We start from the raw sequence: 26,089 nt of genomic DNA on the forward strand, positions 1-26,089 counted from the left end.
GAATATCCAATATGAAACAAATTTTACCTCAGTATGACAACCCTATTCATATTACCTAGTCTAGAACATTTGATTATTCAAGAAGATGAATGATATGACAAGAGTATTGAGACATTGAACAACTAACAGGACGACTGGTCCAGACTGGTCCATTTCGCTGAATTCATCAAAATCCAGATGTGTGGGTGAGGAGGCGGAGCTATGTTTACTCTCTACCCTCACACTTTTCGTCACGCGCAGTCCGTGAGATGCAGAGAACAGCGCAGCAGGGTTTGGACACAACAGTCTATATTCCATAGTTTCTACTAGAACGCAGGACTTGTAGGAAAGCGGTTACTTTTCGATATTAGTGTTGCCTTCGATTTGCTGTGGAATTCGTCCTTCGTGCAGCCTAAGGGACTCAGTAACGTAAGAGTAACACATTTCATAATGAGGACTTTATGGGGAAAAATGGTAACATCTGTAATTTATTCAACTTAAGCACTTGGACGGAGAGAACCACATCACTCATTAACAATAACTTTTTGTCCAACATAAGATAGTTGTATATTGTATCATGATGCGAATTCTATTGTCTTGATCGTTCATAGCCTAGGCAAACAACCTAGACTCAGGGGTGGACATAACATAGTAAAAGTAAATCCGGGATACATACTCCAATTAGTATGATGCTGTATGTTAAGTTCCATTGGTACTAATTTGATGATGTCCATCATCAATTTCGTATGGTATGTTATGAATTGCAATTCGTACAATATGTTACCAATTTGCAAAAACGTATGATTTGTTACAAATCCAATTTGTTGTAGCTGTCGTTAGTTAGGGTGGCTAGGTTGCTAACGCTAACATTAGCTAAGTGGTTAACTTTAACAAGGCTAGGGGTTAAGGTTACGGGTTAAGGTTAGGGTTAGCTAACATGCTAAGTAGTCACAAAGTAGCTAAAAAGTAGTAAATAGTTACAAATTAGCTAAAGTTGTCTGTGATGTGATTCAAACACGAACCATTGGGTTGCTAGACGTTCTTATCCAGACCAACCACCTTACTTTCATTTTTTGCCTTAGGTAACCTTCTGTCTTATGTAACCATACCAAACCTAACATATTATACTAATTTGAGTGTGTTAGATTTACATGTAGTGGCTCTGTGGCTCAGTTGGTAGAGCATGGTGTTTGCAATGCCAGCATGGTGTATGCAACGCCAGGGTTCGATTCCCATGGGGGGCCAGTACAAAAAAAAGAAATGTATGAAATGTATGCATTCATTACTGTAAGTCGCTCTGGATAAGAGCGTCTGCTAAATGACTAAAATGTAAATGTAGTATGTTACATCTAGATTGAGACACCAGACTGGGGCAAATGTGAAGTTCCATTGTCAATCTTCTGCCACTTTTGTGTCAGGCTTGTGAAGATGGCAATGGGCACAATGCGTCACAAAGTAGGCTATTTCTTTACTAATAATTTACCAATTAGTAGTAAAGATAAAAATATATGTGCAAATGTTAGTATGGGATTTTGTCTGTTTCTAGAGAACTAACATTGCACTTCACATTTGGTGATTGTTAGCCATATCTTTGACTAAGAAGAGATACAAAGAACTCAGATTATAAAACGTATTTTCTTTTTAGTCATAGATATGGCTAGGTGATAGTGTGACGTGTATGTCTGTTTAATGACTGGATTATGTAAGTGGGCTATGTCCACTGAACTCTAGAGTGGCCATGTATTGTTTACATGTGTGAGTGACAGAAAGGGACGGACACAAGGGGGCGGTCAGTGCTACCATGGCATGCCCATCTCACATACGCAGCTGATCATGACAGTCTGGTGTTTCTACAGGCACATAGGCTTTACAGATCAGATGAGAAGGAGTGTGTGTGTGTGTGTTATGTGTTGTATGCAGTTGTGCATGCGGCACAACCATGCATTCTGTAAACAAAATAAAACACTGCCACACAAATGCGGCCAATTAGATGTATGTGTTTGATTCAAAATCAATGATGTAGCTCATTAACCGGATTTGATCAGAAGACAAAGGTCACTTCATTCACTGAACTGCTCTTGTTTGATGTTGCTGTTAATAAGACAGAATGGCCCATTAGTTTAGAATGAAATTCGATAGGTTTAAGAAGGCTATATGATTTATTTACATAGGGACTATGCTATTTAGGAAGCTCAAGACAAAATGGGTGTTTAAGCACAGTTTCATACAGAATTATATTTGTGTTGTGTGGCTAGTGAGGCACGGGTTGACTCATACCCTGCAGTTCCCGCGGTTATATCCACTGGGCAGATGGGTTTAGGGTCATTAAATATTGTGTGGATGAAGGGCGGATTGAATAAAGAGAAAAAAATACCTTAAAAAATCCATAAATGTATAATTATTGTGCAATTTATATCTATAGGCTACATTTAGGTTTTTCTTGAATTATTTTAGGCTAAGTGGCATTAGTGCGTAAGCCTATAAGCTTTAGAGCCTAACTGTAGGCGTGCCAGATAGTCTACACGCCAATCGCCACATGTTTTTGGGAATGGGAACGTGTCAATCCACGGAGGTAAAAAGAACAATGTCGCAGTTTAATTAGAGAAAAGCTGTGAAATGGAGAGTTGAAAATAAAGAGGGCCAGAAAAGTAAATGTTTGGGAAAGATTTGTTGAAATGGTAGGCTAAAAGAGGATGATAGCAGTGCCGGCTATGTTAGACCTATATGTGATGATGGTGAGGAGCTATACAAATACAAGTCACAAGATAGGGACTTCAAATAGGGAAATTCAAGGGAACTGTAGCAGATTGTTCAGATGGGTTAAATCTTCAGCTGTCTTTGACTGTAGCATACAGCGTATTTTCTATATTAGTGGGCTAGGGCCGGGTGCTGGCCTCAGATTTTCACTTTATCACATATAATCTGGTGGTTGAGGATGGGTTATTAGCAATTGCGGGAGGGTGCGGGTGAACAAACAGCTGACCCGGGCACCACTAGTGTTGGCATTGTGATGCTGACTAACAATCTGCTGACTGGGTCCCAGAGGGTGATGCCCTGGATTTATAGGGAAGAGGAACTGCTAGTGGAGATCCTCTGCTGACAAAGGTGCACATGCAGCTAGCTAGAAGGTCAACAGCTGTTGATTATGTTACTGCTCCCAGGGGCGAACTTAGTGATTTGGAGGCCCTAGGCCGAGGCCAGTCTGAGGCCCCTGCCCATGTCTATTAAAAACATTCATGGCTACTGAACGAAGAGCTTTTCGGAGCCGGCTCTTTTAGATGAATAAACCAAAATGAAAAGGCTAACTGAAAAGATTTGAAATGCCCTTCACTAATAAAGGTCTTTGTATCACTACATTGAACAGCAGTGGGCAATAATTTTGGTCCGAGGGTCACATCAAAAGCAATTTGCGGGCCAGAAAAGGGCAGTTATTTTTAAATAGATAAGTCCATTAACATTTCTACATGTTTTCTATTTAGTTTTAGATGTTCAAGTTAGGGACCATAGACAACTCATCTTTTGTCCCATTATGGTGTCTGTGAGAGCACCGGGCAGCACCATTGAGGCCATCTCCATTTTGAAGTACTCAATTTTCTTCTTCTACTACTTCTATGAGTTGGTAAACAAACTGAAATGGTACATACTGCCACCTGGAGTTTGTTGTTTGAACAAGTATAATGTCAAGGTTGGTGATTTACTGCCACCTGCAGTTATGGAATGCTCACAAGTAGAATTAATTGGCTGAGCCCACCTGATGACCTAGATGGGATCATGTGATCCTTCCTTAACCCATAGGAAGTCCCACCCAGTTGACTACTTCAAAATGGTGGAAGATCTCAATGGCAATGTCCATGCAAAAAACGGGTTATTTCCAAGTAGTGATCTCTATCCATCTCTATGGTGGATAGAAATTCTGGCCAATACCTACAGTACCAGTCAAACATTTGGACACACCTACTCATTTCAGGATTTTTCATTATTTTTAATATTTTGTACATTGTAGAATAATAGTGAAGACATAAAAACTATGAAATAACATGTAGTAAATAACCATGTAGTAACCAAAAAAGTGTTAAACACATTTTTTATTTGAGATTCTTCAAAGTATCCACCCTTTGCCTTGATGACAGCTTTGCACACTCTTGGCATTCTCTCAACCAGCTTCACCTGGAATGCTTTTCCAACAGTCTTGAAGGAGTTCCCACATATGTTGACTACTTGTTGCTTTTCCTTCACTCTGCGGTCCAACTCATCCCAAACCATCTCACTTTTTTTGCATCAAACCATGAATGAGTCTCATCAATCGGTAATAGCTTCCGTTCAAAAGCTGGAGCCAAATTCAAAGAAAATAAATAGATTTTGAGATGCGCCAGAAGATACATTTTTAGGAACAAAACAGAAACCGCTCTGGTTACTGCTAATAGCGTACCTCAGAGGTATCTCACGAGTGGAGGAAGGCCTCAAGTGGAGGAGGAAGGCAAGATAACAGAGAAATTATGTATTATTAAACTAAATTATGGCAAGTTCACAAGGCCCCTGATGATGCGAGGCCCCAGGCAATTGCCTTAGATGCCTAATAGTATCCACCATATAAAACCATTCCTTTGCATGAGATGAGCCCAGGTTTATTATGTTTCAAACTTCCATGGCTACTGAACATCTTTATTTAGGTCTTTTATAGTGATTCCATCATCATCAAATCAAAATCAAATCAAATGTATTTATATAGCCCTTCGTACATCAGCTGATATCTCAAAGTGCTGTACAGAAACCCAGCCTAAAACCCAGCCTAAAACCCAAACAGCAAGCAATGCATGTGAAAGAAGCACGGTGGCTAGGAAAAACTCCCTAGGAAAAACTCCCTAGAAAGGCCAAAAACCTAGGAAGAAACCTAGAGAGGAACCAGGCTATGAGGGGTGGCCAGTCCTCTTCTGGCTGTGCAGGGTGGATATTATAACAGATCATGGTCAAGATGTTAAATGTTCATAAATGACCAGCATGGTCAAATAATAATAATCATAGTAGTTGTCGAGGGTGCAACAAGCACGTCCGGTGAACAGGTCAGGGTTCCATAGCCGCAGGCAGAACAGTTGAAACTGGAGCAGCAGCACGGCCAGGTGGACTGGGGACAGCAAGGAGTCATCATACCAGGTAGTCCTGAGGCATGGTCCTAGGGCTCTGGTCCTCCGAGAGAAAGACAGAAAGAGAGAAAGAGAGAATTAGAGAGAGCATATTTAAATTCACACAGGACACCGGATAAGACAAGAGAAATACTCCAGATGTAACAGACTGACCCTAGCCCCCCGACACATTAAATACTGGAGGCTGAGACAGGAGGGATCAGAAGCTACTGTTGCCCCATCCGATGATACCCCCGGACAGGGCCAAACAGGCAGGATATAACCCCACCCACTTTGCCAAAGCACAGCCCCCACACCACTAGAGGGATGTCTCCAACCACCAACTTACCGTCCTAAGACAAGGCCGAGTATAGCCCACAACGATCTCCGCCATGGCACAACCCAAGGGGGGGCGCCAACCCAGACAGGAAGACCACGTCAGTGACTCAACCCACTCAAGTGACGCACCCCTCCCAGGGACGGCATGGAAGAACACCAGTAAGCCAGTGACTCAGCCCCTGTAATAGGGGTAGAGGCAGAGAATCCCAGTGGAAAGAGGGGAACCGGCAAGGCAGAGACAGCAAGGGCGGTTCGTTGCTCCAGCCTTTCCGTTCACCTTCACACTCCTGGGCCAGACTATACTTAATCATAGGACCTACTGAAGAGATAAGTCTTCAGTAAAGACTTAAAGGTTGAGACTGAGTCTGCGTCTCCCACATTGGTAGGCAGACCATTCCATAAAAATGGAGCTCTATAGGAGAAAGCCCTACCTACAGCCGTTTGCTTAGAAATTCTAGGGACAATTAGGAAAGAGGCCTGCGTCTTGTGACCGTAGCATACGTTTAGGTATGTACGGCAGGACCAATTCGGAAAGATAGGTAGGAGCAAGCCCATGTAATGCTTTGTAGGTTAGCAGTAAAACCTTGAAATCAGCCCTTGCCTTAACAGGAAGCCAGTGTAGGGAGGCTAGCACTGGAGTAATATGATCAAATTTTTTGGTTCTAGTCAGGATTCTAGCAGCCGTATTTAGCACTAACTGAAGTTTGTTTAGTGCTTTATCTGGGTAGCCGGAAAGTAGAGCATTGCAGTAGTCCAGCCTAGAAGTAACAAAAGCATGGATTAATTTTTATGCGTCATTTTTGGACAGAAAGTTTCTGATTTTTGCAATGTTACGTAGATGGAAAAAAGCTGTCCTTGAAACAGTCTTGATATGTTCTTCAAAAGAGAGATCAGGGTCCAGAGTAACGCCGAGGTCCTTCACAGTTTTATTTGTGACGACTGTACAACCATCCAGATTAATTGTCAGATTCAACAGAAGATCTCTTTGTTTCTTGGGACCTAGAACAAGCATCTCTGTTTTGTCCGAGTTTAAAAATAGAAAGTTTGCAGCCATCCACTTCTTTATGTCTGAAACACAGGCTTCTAGCGAGGGCAATTTTGGGGCTTCACCATGTTTCATTGAAATGTACAGCTGTGTGTTGTCCGCATAGCAGTGAAATTTAACATTATGTTTTCGAATGACATCCCCAAGAGGTAAAATATATAGTGAAAACAATAGTGGTCCTAAAACGGAACCTTGAGGAACACCGAAATTTACAATTGATTTGTCAGAGGACAAACCATTCACAGAGACAAACTGATATCTTTCCGACAGATAAGATCTAAACCAGGCCAGAACTTGTCCATGTAGACCAATTTGGTTTTCCAATCTCTCCAAAAGAATGTGGTGATCGATGGTATCAAAAGCGGCACTAGGATCTAGGAGCACGAGGACAGATGCAGAGCCTCGGTCTGACGTCATTAAAAGGTCATTTACCACCTTCACAAGTGCAGTCTCAGTGCTATGATGGGGTCTAAAACCAGACTGAAGCGTTTCGTATACATTGTTTGTCTTCAGGAAGGCAGTGAGTTGCTGTGCAACAGCTTTTTCTAAAGATTTTGAGAGGAATGGAAGATTCGATATAGGCCGATAGTTTTTTATAAACTGCATAGATTGCTCAGTTGCTCTGTAAGCATTTAAGGAGGTCACATTACATAGCGCATGGCCTGGTTCCTTATTTCACATGACTCCAGGAAGATTCTCTCTGCCAGGGTCATGCTGGTCTGGATGATGTTGGTGTTGACAAGAAGTCCCATTGTACAGTATATCCAGCACTCCAGGAATGTCATGCTACACATTCTAAGGGACATAATGTGTGTAAATGACAGTGGGGTGTGAATGAATGAATAACCAGAGTTTCTGCATACTTTGCATGCATATCACATTCCACACAGTACTGTACGTCTTAGACTGCAAACACATCCGTGCTGTAAGTTCCTGAATTGATTTAATTCAGTTGAACCCAACCCTGTTGATAACTGCATGGTATTGCCATTGAGGCCTCTATATGAACCAATAATGATCTCTGGGCTCTTTCAGAAATCTCTGTCAATATAATCACGCAAATCCACAGGTCAACTTTGGGAGGAATGTGACTGAGAGAATAACACAACAAAAGTTAATAATTATTTCCTAAAGAGTCTTTTTCTCTGTCTCTCTGTCTGTCCCCATCCCATCTTAAGCTGCAGGAAATATGTCTGTTTCCTTCAGCCTTTCCCTTCCAGGCAGCATAGAAGCAGAAGCCTGTTCAAATAATGTACCCTTTCAGAACAGGGATTCCTGTATTCACGGTAATGTGTTCTCAAGACTATGTCATTGTAGCTCCCGAAATTCCACAACTTGTTGAATGTTTCAGCATGTGCTTAGCTTAGGAAGTTTTTGAAGCATGAACATTCCAGTCACATGGCAAGACTGTTTTCCTATAAAGCCACTGAGTGTGGATTGGTTGTTACTTGTTAGCCCCGGTATGCATGTTCTAAGTTAGAGGTCTGGTGTCATTCCGGTTGGTCATACTGTACATCATTTTTTTTAATCTCAATGTTGCACCAGACCAGTAGCCTTTCCAAAACGTACATTTTTCAATTGAAATAGTAATATTTTTTTATTTTTTATTTATTTCACCTTTATTTAACCAGGTAGGCAAGTTGAGAACAAGTTCTCATTTACAACTGCGCCCTGGCCAAGATAAAGCAAAGCAGTTCGACACATATAACAACACAGAGAACACATGGGGTAAAACAAACATACAGTCAATAATACAGTAGAAAATAAGTCTATATACAATGTGAGCAAATGAGGTGAGATAAGGGAGGTAAAGGCAATAAATAGGCCATGGTGGCGAAGTAAATACAATATAGCAATTAAAACACTGGAATGGTAGATTTGACAGATGAGTGTGCAAAGTAGAAATACTGGGGTGTATATGCTTCTTTGTTGGACAGGAAGCCTGAGGATTAGTGAGCAGCAAAAGGGAAAAAAGCCATCAGCACAGATCAGGATTTTGTGTTTATAGAAAATCTTAGCCTCTCTACTCCAGCACCACTGGAAAGCGCCACATTAAAAACCTTCAAACTGACCTCGAAGTCGATGTCACAACTTCAAACAGACACACAAGTGATGTTATAATGTAGCTTCTGTGGGAGACAGAAGTTTATTCATGAATCATTTTTTCTGTCAGTAGTATATTTCAAGCCTGGCTTGGATAATCAATGTGAACGGACGCAGAGTTTAAAGGCACTGTAATAGAGAGAGAGTAGACAGAACACAGACTACAGGAGGAGGATATGATTCACTAGCCTGAACTGTGTGAGTCACATTTCTTCAGTAGGATGTCTCCGTAGTGCAGAGGGCATTCTGCACATTGAGGTTTCTGCTTATGTGGACCCCACCCATTCTCAGAACCATGGTCTCTTAAAGGAGCACTTCATTGATTTTCTTCTCCCTATGCTAGAAGGAGGATACTCCAACCTCACCAACAAGTCTGGATTGGATTCTTTGCGTTCTTGTGCAATCACTGGAATGTGGATTTATCTAGCATAGGGCAATTCCACGTTAAAGGAAATTCATTGAGACTCTGATTTTTCACTTTAAAATGTATTCCAAACAAAAACCATTGATTTCAAAGTTTAACAAACCATACAACTCTATGCACAATGACTACTTTGAACAATTTACACAGTAAAAAAAAAAAACATTTACTGGAAAAACTTGCAGATGAAAAGTTTGGTAACAGTTTTATTCTGTTACCAAACTTTGTATCGGCACAGTTTTTCCTGTAATTATGTTTTGGTAAATCTTCAGTGGAAATTGTTAAAGTAGCACAATTGTTGCAGCTCCACTTGAGAAATACCTCATTGAGGTAAGAGTCTGACACTTGCTTTTATCTATGAAACACACCCATTGACAGTTAAAGATATCATACCACCTGAGGTTCCTATTTGTTACTACTGGTTTGGAAAGACTCCGGCTTCTGACAAAATTGAGTAACAAAGAAAGGGTGAGTGAGAGAGGGAGAAAAGGGGAGGGTCAGGGAAAAAGAGTCATAGAAAGAGAAATAGAAGGGAGGAAGTGTCCAAGAGAGAGACAGACAGGACAAAAATGTTTTTGTGTGAGGGGGAGAGAGAGACGGAGCACTCATATCAGATTCACTGCGAGGGATGTGATTGTATTGGCTAACAGGCCTGAATAGCTGACTGGGTCACTCTAGGGTTGGGCGGTATCCATATTTTCATTACTTTATACTGTTCCTGTAGCATACCGGGGTATACAGTATTACCGGCAGTGCACATAAGGGGCGTTATTTCTTTCCAAAAGTAAACATTTAATAAAAATTAGGCATCAGGGATCTTCATCCAGGAGGGGGTTGAATGTGTCTACTGTAACCAATCTTGCAAGCTAGCCACTTAGCTAGCAAGTTAGCAAACCAAATAAATAGCTGGAGCCCTGAGCTGGAGATAATACATTTGGCACATTTTAGATAGTTAACTTATAGTTAGTTATAAGCAGTGGCTTATAACTCAAGCTTGACGGTATTGAAAATCATACCATTGGTATTTTAAAATACCCTTGTATACGGCAAATACGGTATACCGCCCAAGCCTAGGTCACTCCCTGTCTGTCTGTCCTCACAAAGTTGAGTGGCTGTAAATGTGCCAATCTGTCAGTCACTAATCTATGTCCCAATGGCACTGAATACTCTTTAAACCTCAGCTCCAAGCAACGATGGGACTGAATCAGTATACTCACAAAGCTGTTGCAAATTCAGCAAGTATGACACCAAATGAACTATGCATTATCCCATATTATGCTGATGGCTGGTTTTTGCAGCAAATTTTACAGAATGGCTTTTCAATTGAACATGACTATAGAAAAGCCTTTAACCTTTTCAATCAAAGTCAAAGGAGGAAGACCTGGTGATCGTCTATTAACTGTCTTGTCTATTAGTAAATGCCCCTCTCTCACATTCGTCCATTATAACTTTTCACCTCCTTTTATGTGGTGGCCCATGGGGCTTAATTTCTGCCACATGCCGTCCGTCTCCAGTTGCATGACCTGCAGTCAGATCTTACGACCTCAGTGAAAGACACAGTGATAGTGACTGATATTTGAGCTTGCTGTCTGGGACAGGGCATAGGCCTACTAGTAGTGTGCCCTCTATAGAACTCTGTAAAGTCCAAACAGTCACACTCAGACTGAAGTGGAAGTGATAGTTCACCCAACTTTAATTTACATTTAATCTTGATCTTATACTGAAAGTGGTACAGTTGAAGTCGGAAGTTTACATACACTTAGGTTGGAGTCATTAAAACTTGATTTTCAACCACTCCACAAATTTCTTGTTAACAAACTATAGTTTTGGTAAGTCGGTTAGGACATCTACTTTGTGCATGACACAAGTAATTTTTCAAACAATTGTTTACAGACAGATTATTTCACTTATAATTCACTGTATCAACATTCCAGTGGGTCAGAAGTTTACATACACTTGGTTGACTGTGCCTTTAAACAGCTTTGAAAATTCCAGAAAATTATGTCATGGCTTTAGAAGCTTCTGATAGGCTAATTGACATCATTTGAGCCAATTGGAGGTGTACCTATGGATGTATTTCAAGGCCTACCTTCAAACTCAGTGCCTCTTTGCTTGACATCATGGAAAAATCAAAATAAATCAGCCAAGACCTCAGAAAATAATGGTCGACCTCCACAAGTCTGGTTCATCCTTGGGAGCAATTTCCAAACGCCTGAAGGTACCACGTTCATCTATACAAACAATAGTACGTATAAAGTATAAACACCATGGGACCACGCAGCCGTCATATCGCTCAGGAAGGAGACGCTTTCTGTCTCTTAGAGATGAACGTACTTTGGTGCGAAAAGCGCAAATCAATCCCAGAACAACAGCAAAGGACCTTGTGAAGATGCCGGAGGAAACAGGTACAAAAGTATCTATATCCACAGTAAAACAAGTCCTATATCGACATAACCTGAAAAGCCGCTCAGCAAGGAAGAAGCCACTGCTCCAAAACCGCCATAAAAAAGATTGTACTTTTTGGAGAAATGTCCTCTGGTCTGATGAAACCAAAAATAGAACTGTTTGGCTATAATGACCATCGTTGTGTTTGGAGGAAAAAGGGGGGCGCTTGCAAGCCGAAGAACACCATCCCAACCCTGAAGCACGGGGATGGCAGCATCATGTTGTGGGGGTGCTTTGCTGCAGGAGGGACTGGTGCACTTCACAAAATAGATGGCACCAAGAGGTAGGAAAATTATGTGGATATATTGAAGCAACATCTCAAGACATCAGTCAGGAAGTTAAAGCTTGGTTGCAAATGGCTCTTCCAAATGGACATTGACCCCAAGCATACTTCCAAAGTTGTGGCAAAATGGCTTAAAGACAACAAAGTCAAGGTATTGACTGGCCATCACAAAGCCCTGACCTCAACCCTATAGAAAATTTGTGGGCAGAACTGAAAAAGCGTGTGTGAGCAAGGAGGCCTACAAACCTGACTCGGTTACACCAGCTCTGTCAGGAGGAATGGGTCAAATTTCACCCAACTTATTGTGGGAAGCTTGTGGAAGGCTACCTGAAACGTTGGACCCAAGGTAAACAATTTAAAGGCAATGCTACCAAATACTAATTGAGTGTATGTTAACTTCTGAACCACTGGGAATGTGATGAAAGAAATAAAAGCCGAAATAAATCATTATCTCTACTATTATTCTGACATTTCACATTCATAAAATAAAGTGGTGATCCTAACTGACCTAAGACAGGGAATTTTTACTAGGATTAAATGTCAAGAATTGTGAAAAACAGAGTTTTAAATGCATTTGGCTAAGGTATATGTAAACTTCCGACTTCAACTGTATATAAGAGAGGAGGGAACAACTGAAATGTGGTTTTTGTTACATTGTAAAAGAGACCACACCCTAGCATCTAGCAACTAATCGGCATGGCCGATTAATTAGGGCCGATTTCAAGTTATCATAACAATCGGTAATCGGCATTTTTGGATGCAGATTATGGCTGATTACACCAACATACCATCCCGGGACAAGGCCGAGTATAGCCCACAAAGATCTCCGCCACGGCACAGCCCAAGGGGGGGGCGCCAACCCAGACAGGAAGACCACGTCAGTGACTCAACCCACTCAAGTGACGCACCCCTCCCAGGGACGGCTTGGAAGAACACCAGTAAGCCAGTGACTCAGCCCCTGTAATAGGGGTAGAGGCAGAGAATCCCAGTGGAAAGAGGGGAAACCGGCCAGGCAGAGACAGCAAGGGCGGTTCGTTGCTCCAGCCTTTCCGTTCACCTTCACACCCCTGGGCCAGACTACACTTAATCATAGGACCTACTGAAGAGATGTGTCTTCAGTAAAGACTTAAAGGTTGAGACTGAGTTTGCGTCTCTCACATGGGTAGGCAGACTATTCCATAAAAATGGAGCTCTATAGGAGAAAGCCCTGCCTCCAGCTGTTTGCTTATAAATTCTAGGAACAATTAGGAGGCCCGCGTCTTGTGACCGTAGCGTACGTGTAGGTATGTACGGCAGGACCAAATCGGAAAGATAGGTAGGAGCAAGCCCATGTAATGCTTTGTAGGTTAGCAGTAAAACCTTGAAATCAGCCCTTGCCTTAACAGGAAGCCAGTGTAGGGAGGCTAGCACTGGAGTAATATGATCAAATTTTGGGGTTCTAGTCAGGATTCTAGCAGCCGTATTTAGCACTAACTGAAGTTTATTTAGTGCTTTATCCGGGTAGCCGGAAAGTAGAGCATTGCAGTAGTCCAACCTAGAAGTAACAAAGGCATGGATTAATTTTTCTGCGTCATTTTTGGACAGAAAGTTTCTGATTTTTGCAATGTTACGTAGATGGAAAAAAGCTGTCCTTGAAACAGTCTTGATATGTTCTTCAAAAGAGAGATCAGGGTCCAGAGTAACGCAGAGGTCCTTCACAGTTTTATTTGAGACGACTGTACAATTATCCAGATTAATTGTCAGATTCAACATATTGAAGAGTCGTGTTAAAAGGAACCACCAGCTTTCATATGTTCTCATGTTCTGAGCAAGGAACTTAAACGTTAGCTTTTTTACATGGCACATATTGCAATTTTACTTTCTTCTCCAACACTGTGTTCTTGCATTATTTAAACCAAATTGAACATGTTTCATTATTTATTTGAGACTAAATTGATTTTATTTATGTATTATATTAAGTTAAAATAAAAGTGTTAATTCAGTATTGTTGTAATTGTCATTATTACAAATATATATATATAAATATTGGCCGGTTAATCGGTATCGGCTTTTTTTGGTCCTCCAATAATCGGTATCGGCGTTGAAAAATCCTAATCGGCCGACCTCTACTAGCAACAGCAACCAACTTCAGCATTTTAGACAATGCTAATGCTGCGTTCATAACATCTCATATATTCGTAAATATGAACATACAACTGGGAATAATCCACTTCAATGCCCCTCCAAATCTTCATTGATAGGTGGAACTCTTGTGTCATTTCATCCTGAGCTCCGACTTCTCCCACATGATGAACTCTGACATCACCTAGGCTCTTAGAAAAAAGGGTTCCAAAAGGGTTCTTCGGTTGTCCCCATAGGAGAAGCCTTTTTGGTTCCCATTCTGTGGAAAGGGTTCTACATGGAATCCAAAAGAGTTCTACCTGGAACCAAAAGGGTTCTACAAAGGGTTATCCTATGGGGACAGTCGAAAAACCCTTTTAGGTTCTAGATAGCACCTAGTGTACTAAGGAAATTATGCAACAACAAAACATTATTTATAAAAATACATCTATTAATATGTTTTTTGAACACTATAAATTGGTTATGAGCATGATTGCTGTAGCTTTAGTTCATGGTTGACACAGCTTGTTTGCCATTAGCCAATTAGGGGTTCTCAACAAGTTCAAAGCATGTGAATGGACACAACTTGTTGCTCCCAGTTTACAAGTAGGATTTTCAGAGTTTCAGCATAAAAGGATATTTGTTTTTCTTTTACCCTTCCTGAGTTCAGAGGAAGTTCCTCTTCAGGCAGTTCCTGATGAGTTCCTCTTCTTTTACCCCCCCGAGTTCAGAGGAAGTTTCTCTTCAGGCAGGTCTTTGACAATGGAGACCCTGCTTTCACTACTTCCAATTTTAGTTTTGTGTATCTTTCTAATAATTCTTTGTAGTTCCTCCAAATCAAACCAATGCATAATTTACAGACTTAGTTTCCAATTTTGTTTCAATTTTTGTGGGTCTCTGTTTCACTCTTATGTGTAACAACACGAACATTGCACGATTTTTCTCTACCTCTAGCTCACCTTTCTTGGTTGCCATGGCAGCCAAGGCATCCAAAGGGAAGTGGGAGGCCCTAAAGGAGCACCTAACCAGCAGCCCCCCGGACCCAGATGCTCACCTGGAGGCCAACTTGGAGAACGCAGATCCAGAGCTATGCATACGACTGCTACAGGTACCCACGGTGGTCAACTACTCAGGGCTGCGGAGGCGTCTGGAGGGGAGTGACCAGGACTGGATGGTGCAGTTCCTGGAGCTCAATGGGCTGGATCTGCTGATGGAGGCCCTGGAGAGGTTGTCCGGCCGTGGGTGTGCCCGCATCGCTGACGCCATCCTCCAGCTCACCTGTGTGGCCTGTGTAAAGGCAGTGATGAACTCCTCCGCTGGGCTGCACTTTATACTGGACAATGAGGGATACGTCAGGACTCTGTCACAAGGTGAGAAAGAGGGCTCGTAAGAAGGGTGGCAAGAGTTTTCGCATCTGTCTGTCTGTCTGTCTGTCTGTCTGTCTGTCTGTCTGTCTGTCTGTCTGTCTGCCTGTTGGAACATGATCTCTTTTTTTGATTGGCAGCACTGGACACGTCCAACACCATGGTGAAGATGCAGGTGTTTGAGCTGCTGGCAGCCCTCACCATGTTCAACCCACAGGGACACCACCTGGTCATGGACGCCCTGGATCACTATAAAGTAAGGTGTAACCCTGCCATCACCTTTTATTTATACAGAACAGCATAAATATACACAAAAACAAATTCTGATAATTATTTTCATATGGTTTACTTTCAAACCAATTGTCAGCTGAAGCAGCATTGATACCCCTTGAATTCATACAAAGTATTAAAGGAGGCCTGTGAAAATGTATTTTACCTCGTCTAAGATAAGGAAAGCCTACTTTTAGATAAGGCATCTCCCTGCACTTCATGAATTATGAATGCTGACTTATGTTATCTTCATAACTATATATCTTTGTCAGAGTGTGAAGATCCACCAGTACCGCTTCAGCGTCATCATGAATGAGCTGCATGCGACGGACAACGTGCCGTATATGGTCATCCTCATGAGTGTGGTCAACGTGATCATATACAGGGTACAGGACCTGAGGAAGAGGGACAAACTACGCAAAGAGTTCATCGGTATCACTACCTCTTCATCATGCTTTTTCAACACTCACATACACAGAGAAGCACGGGTGTGAATGGAAGAAAAGAAACAAGGAAACCCTGCTTTCACTCCCTCCAATTTTAGTTTTGTGTATCTTCCCAATAATGCTTTTTAGTATTTAGATTCACTTATTGTTTCTTGAGAAAGGTTTCCATTGCCATGTATATGTCTACTTGACCTTCCAATACTGTTGCCCAGGAAATGGAGAGGCTTAAGGAGTGTCTGTACCCTTTAAAGATCAACCATGCACAAATTGATTACTAATATCAAGAAGTACCACAATAATGCTTATATACAGTAGCCTACATGGTGTGGAGTGCTTCATATGTTGAAAAATCTATCATAATGATGAAGATATTGCAATCGTTATAAACGATGGCTTGAATACAGGAATTAGAGATGGACATTCATAGAATTAAGAATTAGAGTACTAGAATGGTCAGGAACCTTCTTATGATGGAATTAAGGTCAGCCATTTTGGTCAGGGAGTTGGTCAACCATGGTTTGCCAGTGCTGCGATAAGATATTGTGTAAAATAATGAATTTAAAGAATTTATCTGTACTGTATGTTTGTTAGTTAGATAGCCAGCCAGTTTTAGAGGAATGATTCCATTAATTTGTTTAACTGCCAGTATGCCAATATCCAAACAATGTAGTCCACAGCCATACGCTGGTGGAAATCAGTAGATGATAGGACTTAGACAAGTTGTAAATGCAACACGTACTGATATTGTATCCAATAATAGGGCGTCAGGTAGCCTAGCCGTTAGTGCAGTGTGATAGTAACCGAAAAGTCGCTGGTTTGAATACCCGAGCCGACAAGGTGAAAAATGTGTTGATGTGCTCTTGAGCAAGGTATTTAACCCTAATTTGCTCCAGGGGTGCTGTACTACTATGGCTGATCCTGTAAACCAACACATTTCACTGCACCTTTCAGCAAAATAGTAAAACATTTTTTTGATTTATTATACACTGCTCAAAAAATAAAGGGAACACTTAAACAACACAATGTAACTCCAAGTCAATCACACTTCTGTGAAATCAAACTGTCCACGTAGGAAGCAACACTGATTGACAATACATTTCACATGCTGTTGTGCAAATGGAATAGACAACAGGTGGAAATTATAGACAATTAGCAAGACACCCCCAATAAAGGAGTGGTTCTGCAGGTGGGGACCACAGACCACTTCTCAGTTCCTATGCTTCCTGGCTGATGTTTTGGTCACTTTTGAATGCTGGCGGTGCTTTCACTCTAGTGGGAGCATGAGACGGAGTCTACAACCCACACAAGTGGCTCAGGTAGTGCAGCTCATCCAGGATGGCACATCAATGCGAGCTGTGGCAAGAAGGTTTGCTGTGTCTGTCAGCGTAGTGTCCAGAGCATGGAGGCGCTACCAGGAGACAGGCCAGTACATCAGGAGACATGGAGGAGGCCGTAGGAGGGCAACAACCCAGCAGCAGGACCGCTACCTCTGCCTTTGTGCAAGGAGGAGCAGGAGAAGCACTGCCAGAGCCCTGCAAAATGACCTCCAGCAGGCCACAAATGTGCATGTGTCTGCTCAAACGGTCAGAAACAGACACCATGAGGGTGGTATGAGGGCCCGACGTCCACAGGTGGGGGTTGTGCTTACAGCCCAACACCGTGCAGGACGTTTGGCATTTGCCAGAGAACACCAAGATTGGCAAATTCGCCACTGGCGCCCTGTGCTCTTCACAGATGAAAGCAGGTTCACACTGAGCACGTGATAGACATGACAGAGTCTGGAGACGCCGTGGAGAACGTTCTGCTGCCTGCAACATCCTCCAGCATGACCGGTTTGGCGGTGGGTCAGTCATGGTGTGGGGTGGCATTTCTTTGGGGGGCCGCACAGCCCTCCATGTACTCGCCAGAGGTAGCCTGACTGCCATTAGGTACCGAGATGAGATCCTCAGACCCCTTGTGAGACCATATGCTGGTGTGGTTGGCCCTGGGTTCCTCCTAATGCAAGACAATGCTAGACCTCATGTGGCTGGAGTGTGTCAGCAGTTCCTGCAAGAGGAAGGCATTGATGCTATGGACTGGCCCGCCCGTTCCCCAGACCTGAATTCAATTGAGCACATCTGGGACATCATGTCTCGCTCCATCCACCAACGCCACGTTGCACCACAGACTGTCCAGGAGTTGGTGGATGCTTTAGTCCAGGTCTGGGAGGAGATCCCTCAGGAGATCATCCGCCACCTCATCAGGAGCATGCCCAGGCATTGTAGGGAGGTCATACAGGCACGTGGAGGCCACACACACTACTGAGCCTCATTTTGACTTGTTTTAAGGACATTACATCAAAGTTGGATCAGCCTGTAGTGTGGTTTTCCACTTTAATTTTGAGTGTGACTCCAAATCCAGACCTCCATGGGTTGATAAATTGGATTTCCATTGATTATTTTTGTGTGATTTTGTTGTCAGCACATTCAACTATGTAAAGAAAAAAGTATTTAATAAGATTATTTCTTTCATTCAGATCTAGGATGTGTTGTTTAAGTGTTCCCTTTATTTTTTTGAGCAGTATATATACACTGTATACACAATAGCATGTTGACATGTTCTGTTTAAATATATTTTAGATGCTTTTTATACAGAAAATGGGTATAAAACCTGTTTAAACAGCATTTATAATTATATGACAATATTTTAGTTTGACAATAATTCTATTACACAATTTATGATATATATCACATGCCTTACTTTATAAGTAAAATCAGGATTATGCCTCTACTGCCATTAATTCAGTTAGACTGGTTTGGATTTCTCCCAGACCAATATGGCTGCCATTTTCACCCCATTGTAGAACTTTAAGGATTTGTAACATAGCCCCTCTAGTAATTCAATAGGATCTCTATGTGGACATGTCGAACTGGATGAAAATGTCTAACTGTGACTTATTCTTTGTCTCGCAGGGCTACAATTACTGGATTTACTTCCAAAACTGAGGTAAGTTGAGTCTTTTGCATAGTAGATTTTTATTTATTTAAAATATATATACATAAACTTTTTCTGAATAAGCAAATGCTCTGTTATGCACAGCACACCAATTTTCTTTCACACTGCTACTTGTTTTTTTCTGTGGAAATACGTATTTATGTATGTTTGTGTGTGTGTTACAGGGAGACGGATGATGTGGACCTGAACATCCAGTGTGAGACCTTTGAGGACACCATGGCATATGATGATGCGGAGATGGAGAGCGTGTACGGAGGTATTGACATGAGCAGTCACCAGGAAGTCTTCACCACACTCTTCACCAAAGTAAGCACCAATAAAGGGTGTATTTATTTTTAATTAAAACCCACAGCAGATAATACAAGTAATATAACCCCCTCCCCTCGCTCCAGGTGAGTAGCTCCCCTGCCTCGGTGCAGCTGCTGTCCATCCTGCACGCTCTGTTGTTGTTGGGGCCGGAACACAGCGAGGTGTGGCTGGCCCTGGAGGCCCTGGCTGACCGTGCTACTCTGCTGGCACAGGACCGTGAGTCTGAGATCAATCACCTTCATAGTCCATAAAAATATCATTTTCACCGTTTATTTAGTGTGGCCATGTACGCTGACATGTTTTGGCTGGTTTATATTATGTCACACTGACATTGTCTGTGTGTGTGTGTGTGTTCTTTAGCTGAAGTTGACTCCACCGAGCGCTTGATGGAACGTCTGGTGTCCTCCAAGGGTCAGCAAGGGTCACCTAAGGTCAAGGTCAAGACCACAGACAGGGGCGTTCAGATAGACCTGAGAGAAAGATTGACCGATCATTTGGTCGTCCTCGTTAAAGGATCTACCTCCCCTGTTGCCACTGCACCCCCCCCACCTTCTCCTCCTCCACCCCCACCACTTCTTGGCTTCTCTGGGATGCCGCCCCCTCCACCTCCCCCACCTCTCCCCGGTCTCCCTCCTTCCCAACCTCCTCTACCAGGGATGGGGCATGGGGGTCCACCGCCTCCCCCACCACCACTGCCTGGGATGGGTCCCCCACCCCCACCACCACTGCCTGGTATGGGTCCCCCACCACCACCACCTCTGCCTGGTATGGGTCCCCCACCACCACCACCACTGCCTGGTATGGGCCCCCCACCCCCACCACCACTGCCTGGTATGGGTCCCCCACCCCCACCACCACTGCCTGGTATGGGCCCCCCACCTCCCCCTGGTGGCGGTGACATGATTATGGCCCAGAGTGTGCAGACGCTGGGCCGATCCTACTATGCCCCTCCACCCAAGGCGGGCCGCTGCCCCACACTACGCATGAAGAAGCTCAACTGGCAGAAGCTGCCATCCAGAGTGGTGACTGGTAAGGGACCTGTCAGATTGTGTCACCATTGAATTAAACCAACAAATACAGTTGACCCTGACAAGTGCAAATTGGATCCAATTCAACTCAGAGTGTAGTGTATAAGTCATAATTCAAATACTGTACACCATTTTGTTCTTTTGCTCCAGACAGTCACTCCATGTGGACATCGGTACAGTCAGATTCTCTGGAGCCTGACTACTCCAGTATTGAGGAGCTCTTCTGTCTGCCAGTGACTGAGTCAAAGGCCAAAGGCAGCGCCCCTGCGGTCAAACAGGAGCCCAAAGAGGTAGAGAGAGTAATCAATGTGGTCTTACCCCATCTCATTAGACTTTGAAATGGCCTTATAATCTCACTCTCTCTTCTCCCTTCATCATTATTGTCATTTTCCTTAACACATCCCCTGTTTTAATTTCAAGCATCACACTTTTTCTCCATCTACAGATTTCCTTCATCGATGCCAAGAAAAATCTTAACCTGAACATATTCTTAAAACAATTCAGATGGTGAGTATTTTCAGGCAAGAAATATGAAGAAGAGAGTCTTAGTAAAGGAGGCAACTTAAGAATTGATAGGTACAGTAGAAGAGTGTTGAAATACAGTGCCTTCAGAAAGTATTCACATCCCTTGACTTTTTCCACATTTTGTTGTGTTACAGACAGAATTTAAAATGGATTACATTTTATGTCACTGGCCTACACATACAACTCTATAATATCAAAGTGGAATGATGGTTTTTGAAATGTATACAAATGAATTCAAAATGAAAAGCTGAAATGTTTTGAGTCAATAAGTATTCAACCCCTTTGTTATGTCAAGCCTAAATAAGATCAGGAGTAAAAATGTGCTTAACAAGTCACATAATAAATAGCATTGGACTCACTCTGTGTGCAATAATAGTGTTTAACATGATTATTGAATGGCTACCTCACCTCTGTACCCCACACATGCAATTATCTGTAAGGTCCCTCAGTCGACCAGTGAATTTCAAACACAGATTCAACCACAGAGACCAGGGAGGGTTTCCAATGCTTCGCTTTGAAGGGCACCTATTGAAAAAAAAACAGACATTGAATATCCCTTTGAGCATGGTGAAGTTATTAATTACACTTTGGATGGTTTCACCATGAGCCCAATGGTGACTTTAAAACAGTTACAGAGTTTAATGGCTGTGATAGAAAACTGAGGATGGATCAACAACATTGTAGTTACTTCACAATATCAACCTAAATACAGAGTGAAAAGAAGGAAGTCTGTACAGAATTAAAATATTCCAAAACATGCATCCTCTTTGCAATACGGCACTAAAGTAAAACTGCAAAAAATATGGCAAATAAATTAACTTTATGTCCTGAATACAGGTTAAAGTCTGCTTGAAAGAGTCGCTATCCTAGCTAAGCTGCTAACGTTAGCCATAAAGCTAACAAAGTTAGTCCCAGATGAGTTTTCCAATGGGGCCCTCTTTGTCTGGAGAGGTAAATGAATGGTTCCAGCGCTGTAGGAGTTGTATCTATTATTCTGTGTTTTAGGACAAACCGGATCACTCAGAGTTACAATGTGGCAATTGTTTGCTTGCCGAGGATTATAGGCTTGAGGTGGCTTCCTTGATAGAGTGGAATGTTTACCTTTTCTACGCCGGTTGCTGGATGGCTTCCTCGCATGTTGGATGCATCTCCGTCTTGTCGTTTGTCGTTATCGGACTGGCCGGTGTTGCCCGGAGTTCGTTCGCCAGGGGAGCCATCTCCTGCCTCTCCTCCCCAATCTGATAGCAGAGTCGAAGGAGCACAGCAAGAGGAGCATGGCAATCAACAATGGTCACATGTCACGAGCCGTGTCAGCTGAAGACCACTCTCTCCCCAAATACATCATCCAGGAGGATCCTCTTGATGGGGCTGTCAATATCGGCAGACTGTGATGTGGACATTTCTTGGAGAGACTCCTTCCCCTCCAGGAGACTGTCAAACATGATGACAACACCACCTCAACGGGTGTTGCTGGGCAGCTTCAATGTGGTGCTCTTATTCTTCTCACTTTACTTGGTGAGGTAGATTGCTGCTGTAACTTGATGACCCTTCACATACCTAACCATTTCCTTGGCTCTCTTGTAGAATGTATCCATTGTTTTCAGTGCCATGATGTCCTTGGGTGGGTGTGATGTGAGGGTAGGACTCCTCCACTTTAGACCAAGCAGCATTGTCTGTCACCAGTGCAAATACCTTCTGTGGTCAAAGGCCATTGATGACTGCCTTTAGCTCATCTGCAATGTAGAGACCAGTGTGTCTGTTGTCCCTTGTGTCTGTGCTCTTGTAGAATACTGGTTGAAGGGTGGAAATGTAGTTCATTATTCCTTGCCCACGAACATTCAGTCTGCTTTCTCTATGATTTGCTTGACCTTCACTTGAACTATGTTGAACTCTGCATCCAGCAAATGACTTAATAAAGCATGTCTGGTTGGATGGGTGTATGCTGGGCGAAGAACATTCAGAAATCTCTTCCAATACACATTGCCTGTGAGCATCAGAGGTGAACCAGTTGCATACACAGCTAAAGCAAGACATTCATCAGCATTTCTCTGACCACGTTCCTCCATTGAGTAAAAAAAAACGTCTGAATCCAGGAGGATTATGAGCTGTTGCTACCGATAAGGTGTCTGATTCCTAATTTTCACCTCAAATAGAAGTAGAGGGACTTTTGTCAGAGGTTGCTTGTTGTGAGCACTGAGGGAACTTTATGCACTTGGCCCGATGATTCTGCATCTTTGTTGCATTCTTCACATATGATTTGGCACAGTATTTGCAAATGTACACAGCTTTTCCTTCTACATTAGCTGCAGTGAAATGTCTCCACACATCAGATAGTGCCCGTGGCATTTTCCTGTTAAGATCAGAAAAAAATTTGTAAAAAAACCCAAATACAATTCCATGTACAAATAAATAGTTAAGCAGTTAGATTAAACAACTCCTTTGTAAGATAAATGTTTTCAAATGAAACATGTATGGAAACAGGTGAATTAACAATCCTCAGTTAGCAGGCTCAAGCAAGCTAGGACCCACATGGTAGCAAAAACTAACTAGCAGAAATTGTTAACAAGTTAGAAATAATTTAAACACACTTTGCTGTAGGCTACTATTTACTAGTTAAGAAAAAATGATGTATGTCAAATAAAATATATTCACCCCACCCAGTATTGTAATCAAAATTTACCAGAAAGCATGTAATCCTTGGCTTAGACAGTGTAGTAGTGTGGGCTCAATAGCATCTCATTAGTGTGGAAGTGCATGCAGAGGGTTGCAATTCCATTGAATTGGGGATAGTTTAACCAAAATATGCCACAAGACCTAGAATTGCCTTAAAAAAAGGTTCACTGTTATAAGCTTTTTTGAGGAATTTAATCAAAATTCACCAAATTCCAAGGCTTAACTTCCCATGGAAAATTTCATAAAAATTCCGGATATTTACTGGAAGGTTTCCGACCCTTTACAACCCTAGTTGAGAGGGATGAGGCAAAAGGCTACACTACCGATTGGCAAACATACTGCAAATTGAGAAATCATGTGACAACTGAATAAATAGAAGAATAAACTACGCTATGAAACAAAGATAAATGACATAAAGAATGATAGTAAAAAGCACCGTCAATGAAATGCTGGGGAAAAAGGCCAACTCAGCTCCATCATTCATTGAATCAGATGGCTCATTCATTACAAAATCGACTGATATTCCCAACTAATTTAATAATTTTTTCATTGGCAAATTTGCCAGCAACATGCCAGCCACAAACGCTGAAACTACACATCCAAGTATATCTGACCAAATTATGAAAGACAAGAATTGTAATTTTGAATTCCTTAAAGTGAGTGTGGAAGAGGTGAAAAAAAAGATTGTTGTCAATCAACAATGACAAGCCACCGGGGTCTGACAACTTGGATGGAAAATGACTGCTGATAATAGCAGACGATATTGCCAGTCCTATTTGCTATATCTTCAATTTATGCCGACTTGAAAGTGTGTGCCCTCATGCCCGGAGGGCAGCAAATGTCATTCCGCTACCTAAGAATAGTAAAGCCCCCTTCACTGGCTCAAATAGGCGACCAATCATCCTGTTACCAACCCTTAGTAAAGTTTTGGAAAACATTGTGTTTGACCAGATACAATTCTATTTTACAGTAAACAAATTGACAACACACTTTCAGTACGCTTATAGGGAAGGACATTCAACAAGTACAGCACTTACACAAATAACTGATGATTGGTTGAGAGAAATTGATGATAAAACGATTGTGGGGGCCATTTTGTTAGACTTTGACATTATCCATCATAGTCTGCTGCTGGAAAAACGTATGTGTTATGGCTTTACACCCCCTGCTATATTGTGGATACAGAGTTACCTGTCTAACAGAATACAGAGGGTGTTCTTTAATGGAAGCCTCTCCAACATAATCCAGGTAGAATCAGGAATTCCCCATGGCAGCTGTCTAGGCCCCATACTTTTTTCAATCTTTACTAATGACATACCACTGGCTTTGAGTAAATCCAGTGTGTCTATGTATGCAGATGACTCAACACTATTATACACGTCAGCTACTACAGCAACTAAAATGACTGCAACACTAAACAAAGAGCTGCAGTTAGTTTCAGAATGGGTTGCAAGGAATAAGTTAGTATTAAATATTTCAAAAACTAAAAGCATTGTATTTGGGACAAATCATTGTGTACATTTAGCACGTTGAGGTGACTAAACTGCTTGGAGTAACCCTGGATTGTAAACTGTCATAGTCAAAACATATTGATACAACAGTAGCTAAGATGGGGAGAAGTCTGTCCATAATAAAGCGCTGCTCTACCTTCTTAACAGCACTATCAACAAAGCAGGTCCTACAGGCTATAGTTTTGCCGCACCTGGATTACTGTTTAGTCTTGTGGTCAAGTGTCACAAAGAGGGACTTTTGAAAGGTATTCACATGTTGAAAAACACCGAGCTGTCTGTTTAAAAGACTAGCACACAGTTCAGACACCCATGCATACCCCACAAAACATGCCTCCAATGGTCTCTTCACAGTCCCCAAGTCCAGAACAGACCATGGGAGGCGCACAGTTATACATGGAGCCATGACTACATGGAACTCTATTCCACATCAGGTAACTGATGCAAGCAGTAGAATCAGATTTTTTTTAAAATACAGATAAAAATACACCTTCTGGAACAGCAGAGACTGTGAAGAAACACAAACATAGGCACAGACACATGCATACACACATTATATTTGTGTTGATTTTGTGTTGTAGATATGTGGTAGTGGAGTATGGGCCTGGGGGCACACACTTAATGTGTTGTGAATTCTGTAATGAATGTATTGTAATGTTTTAAAAATGGTATAACTACCTTAATTTTGCCAGACCCCAGGAAGAGTAGCTGCTGCCTTGGCATTAGCTAATGGGGATCCTTAATAAATACAAATACAAAGCGTTATGTTTGTGGTAAATCCAACACATCACTGAGTACAACTGTTCATATTTTCAGGCATGGTGGTAGCTGCATCATGTTATGTCATTATGGGGTATTGTGTGTAGATTGGTGAGAGAAAAAAGTCAATTTAATACATTTTGAATTCAGGCTGTAACACTACTAAATGTGGAATAAGTCAAGAGGAATGAATAATTTCTGAAGACACTGTAATTTGTATGTCCCCTAACAGCTCACATGAGGACATTGTGGCCATGATCCAAAAAGGGGACCGCTCCAAGTTCGATGTGGAGGTGCTGAAACAGCTACAGAAGCTACAACCAGAGAAGCATGAGGTGCGTGCCGGCACAGGAATCCCTGCCAAGTTCATTGGTTAAT

At 42.2% G+C, this 26,089-nt stretch overlaps 1 protein-coding gene across 3 annotated transcripts in view; it reads left to right on the top strand.

Moving 5' to 3' along the window:
* The first annotated feature begins 221 nt into the window (after window positions 1–221).
* The window catches only part of LOC106571473 (inverted formin-2), a 33,070-nt gene continuing 7,202 nt past the window's right edge, over window positions 222–26,089 (top strand). For 2 of the 3 annotated variants that reach the window (XM_082961834.1, XM_014144621.3), the window contains exons 1-11: window positions 223–408; window positions 14,790–15,205; window positions 15,340–15,455; window positions 15,742–15,901; window positions 18,867–18,900; window positions 19,074–19,215; window positions 19,302–19,434; window positions 19,579–20,247; window positions 20,397–20,536; window positions 20,692–20,753; window positions 25,944–26,046. In XM_082961834.1, coding sequence (XP_082817960.1) covers window positions 14,809–15,205; window positions 15,340–15,455; window positions 15,742–15,901; window positions 18,867–18,900; window positions 19,074–19,215; window positions 19,302–19,434; window positions 19,579–20,247; window positions 20,397–20,536; window positions 20,692–20,753; window positions 25,944–26,046 — 1,956 coding nt within the window. In that variant the 5' untranslated portion in view covers window positions 223–408; window positions 14,790–14,808. Of the gene's footprint in view, window positions 409–14,789; window positions 15,206–15,339; window positions 15,456–15,741; window positions 15,902–18,866; window positions 18,901–19,073; window positions 19,216–19,301; window positions 19,435–19,578; window positions 20,248–20,396; window positions 20,537–20,691; window positions 20,754–25,943; window positions 26,047–26,089 lie in introns of all 3 variants that reach the window. The other variant, XM_082961835.1, reaches the window with a different exon arrangement.

Source organism: Salmo salar, chromosome 15 (assembly GCF_965601325.2).
Source record: "Salmo salar chromosome 15, fSalSal1, whole genome shotgun sequence".
NCBI classification, from domain to species: Eukaryota; Metazoa; Chordata; class Actinopteri; order Salmoniformes; family Salmonidae; genus Salmo; species Salmo salar.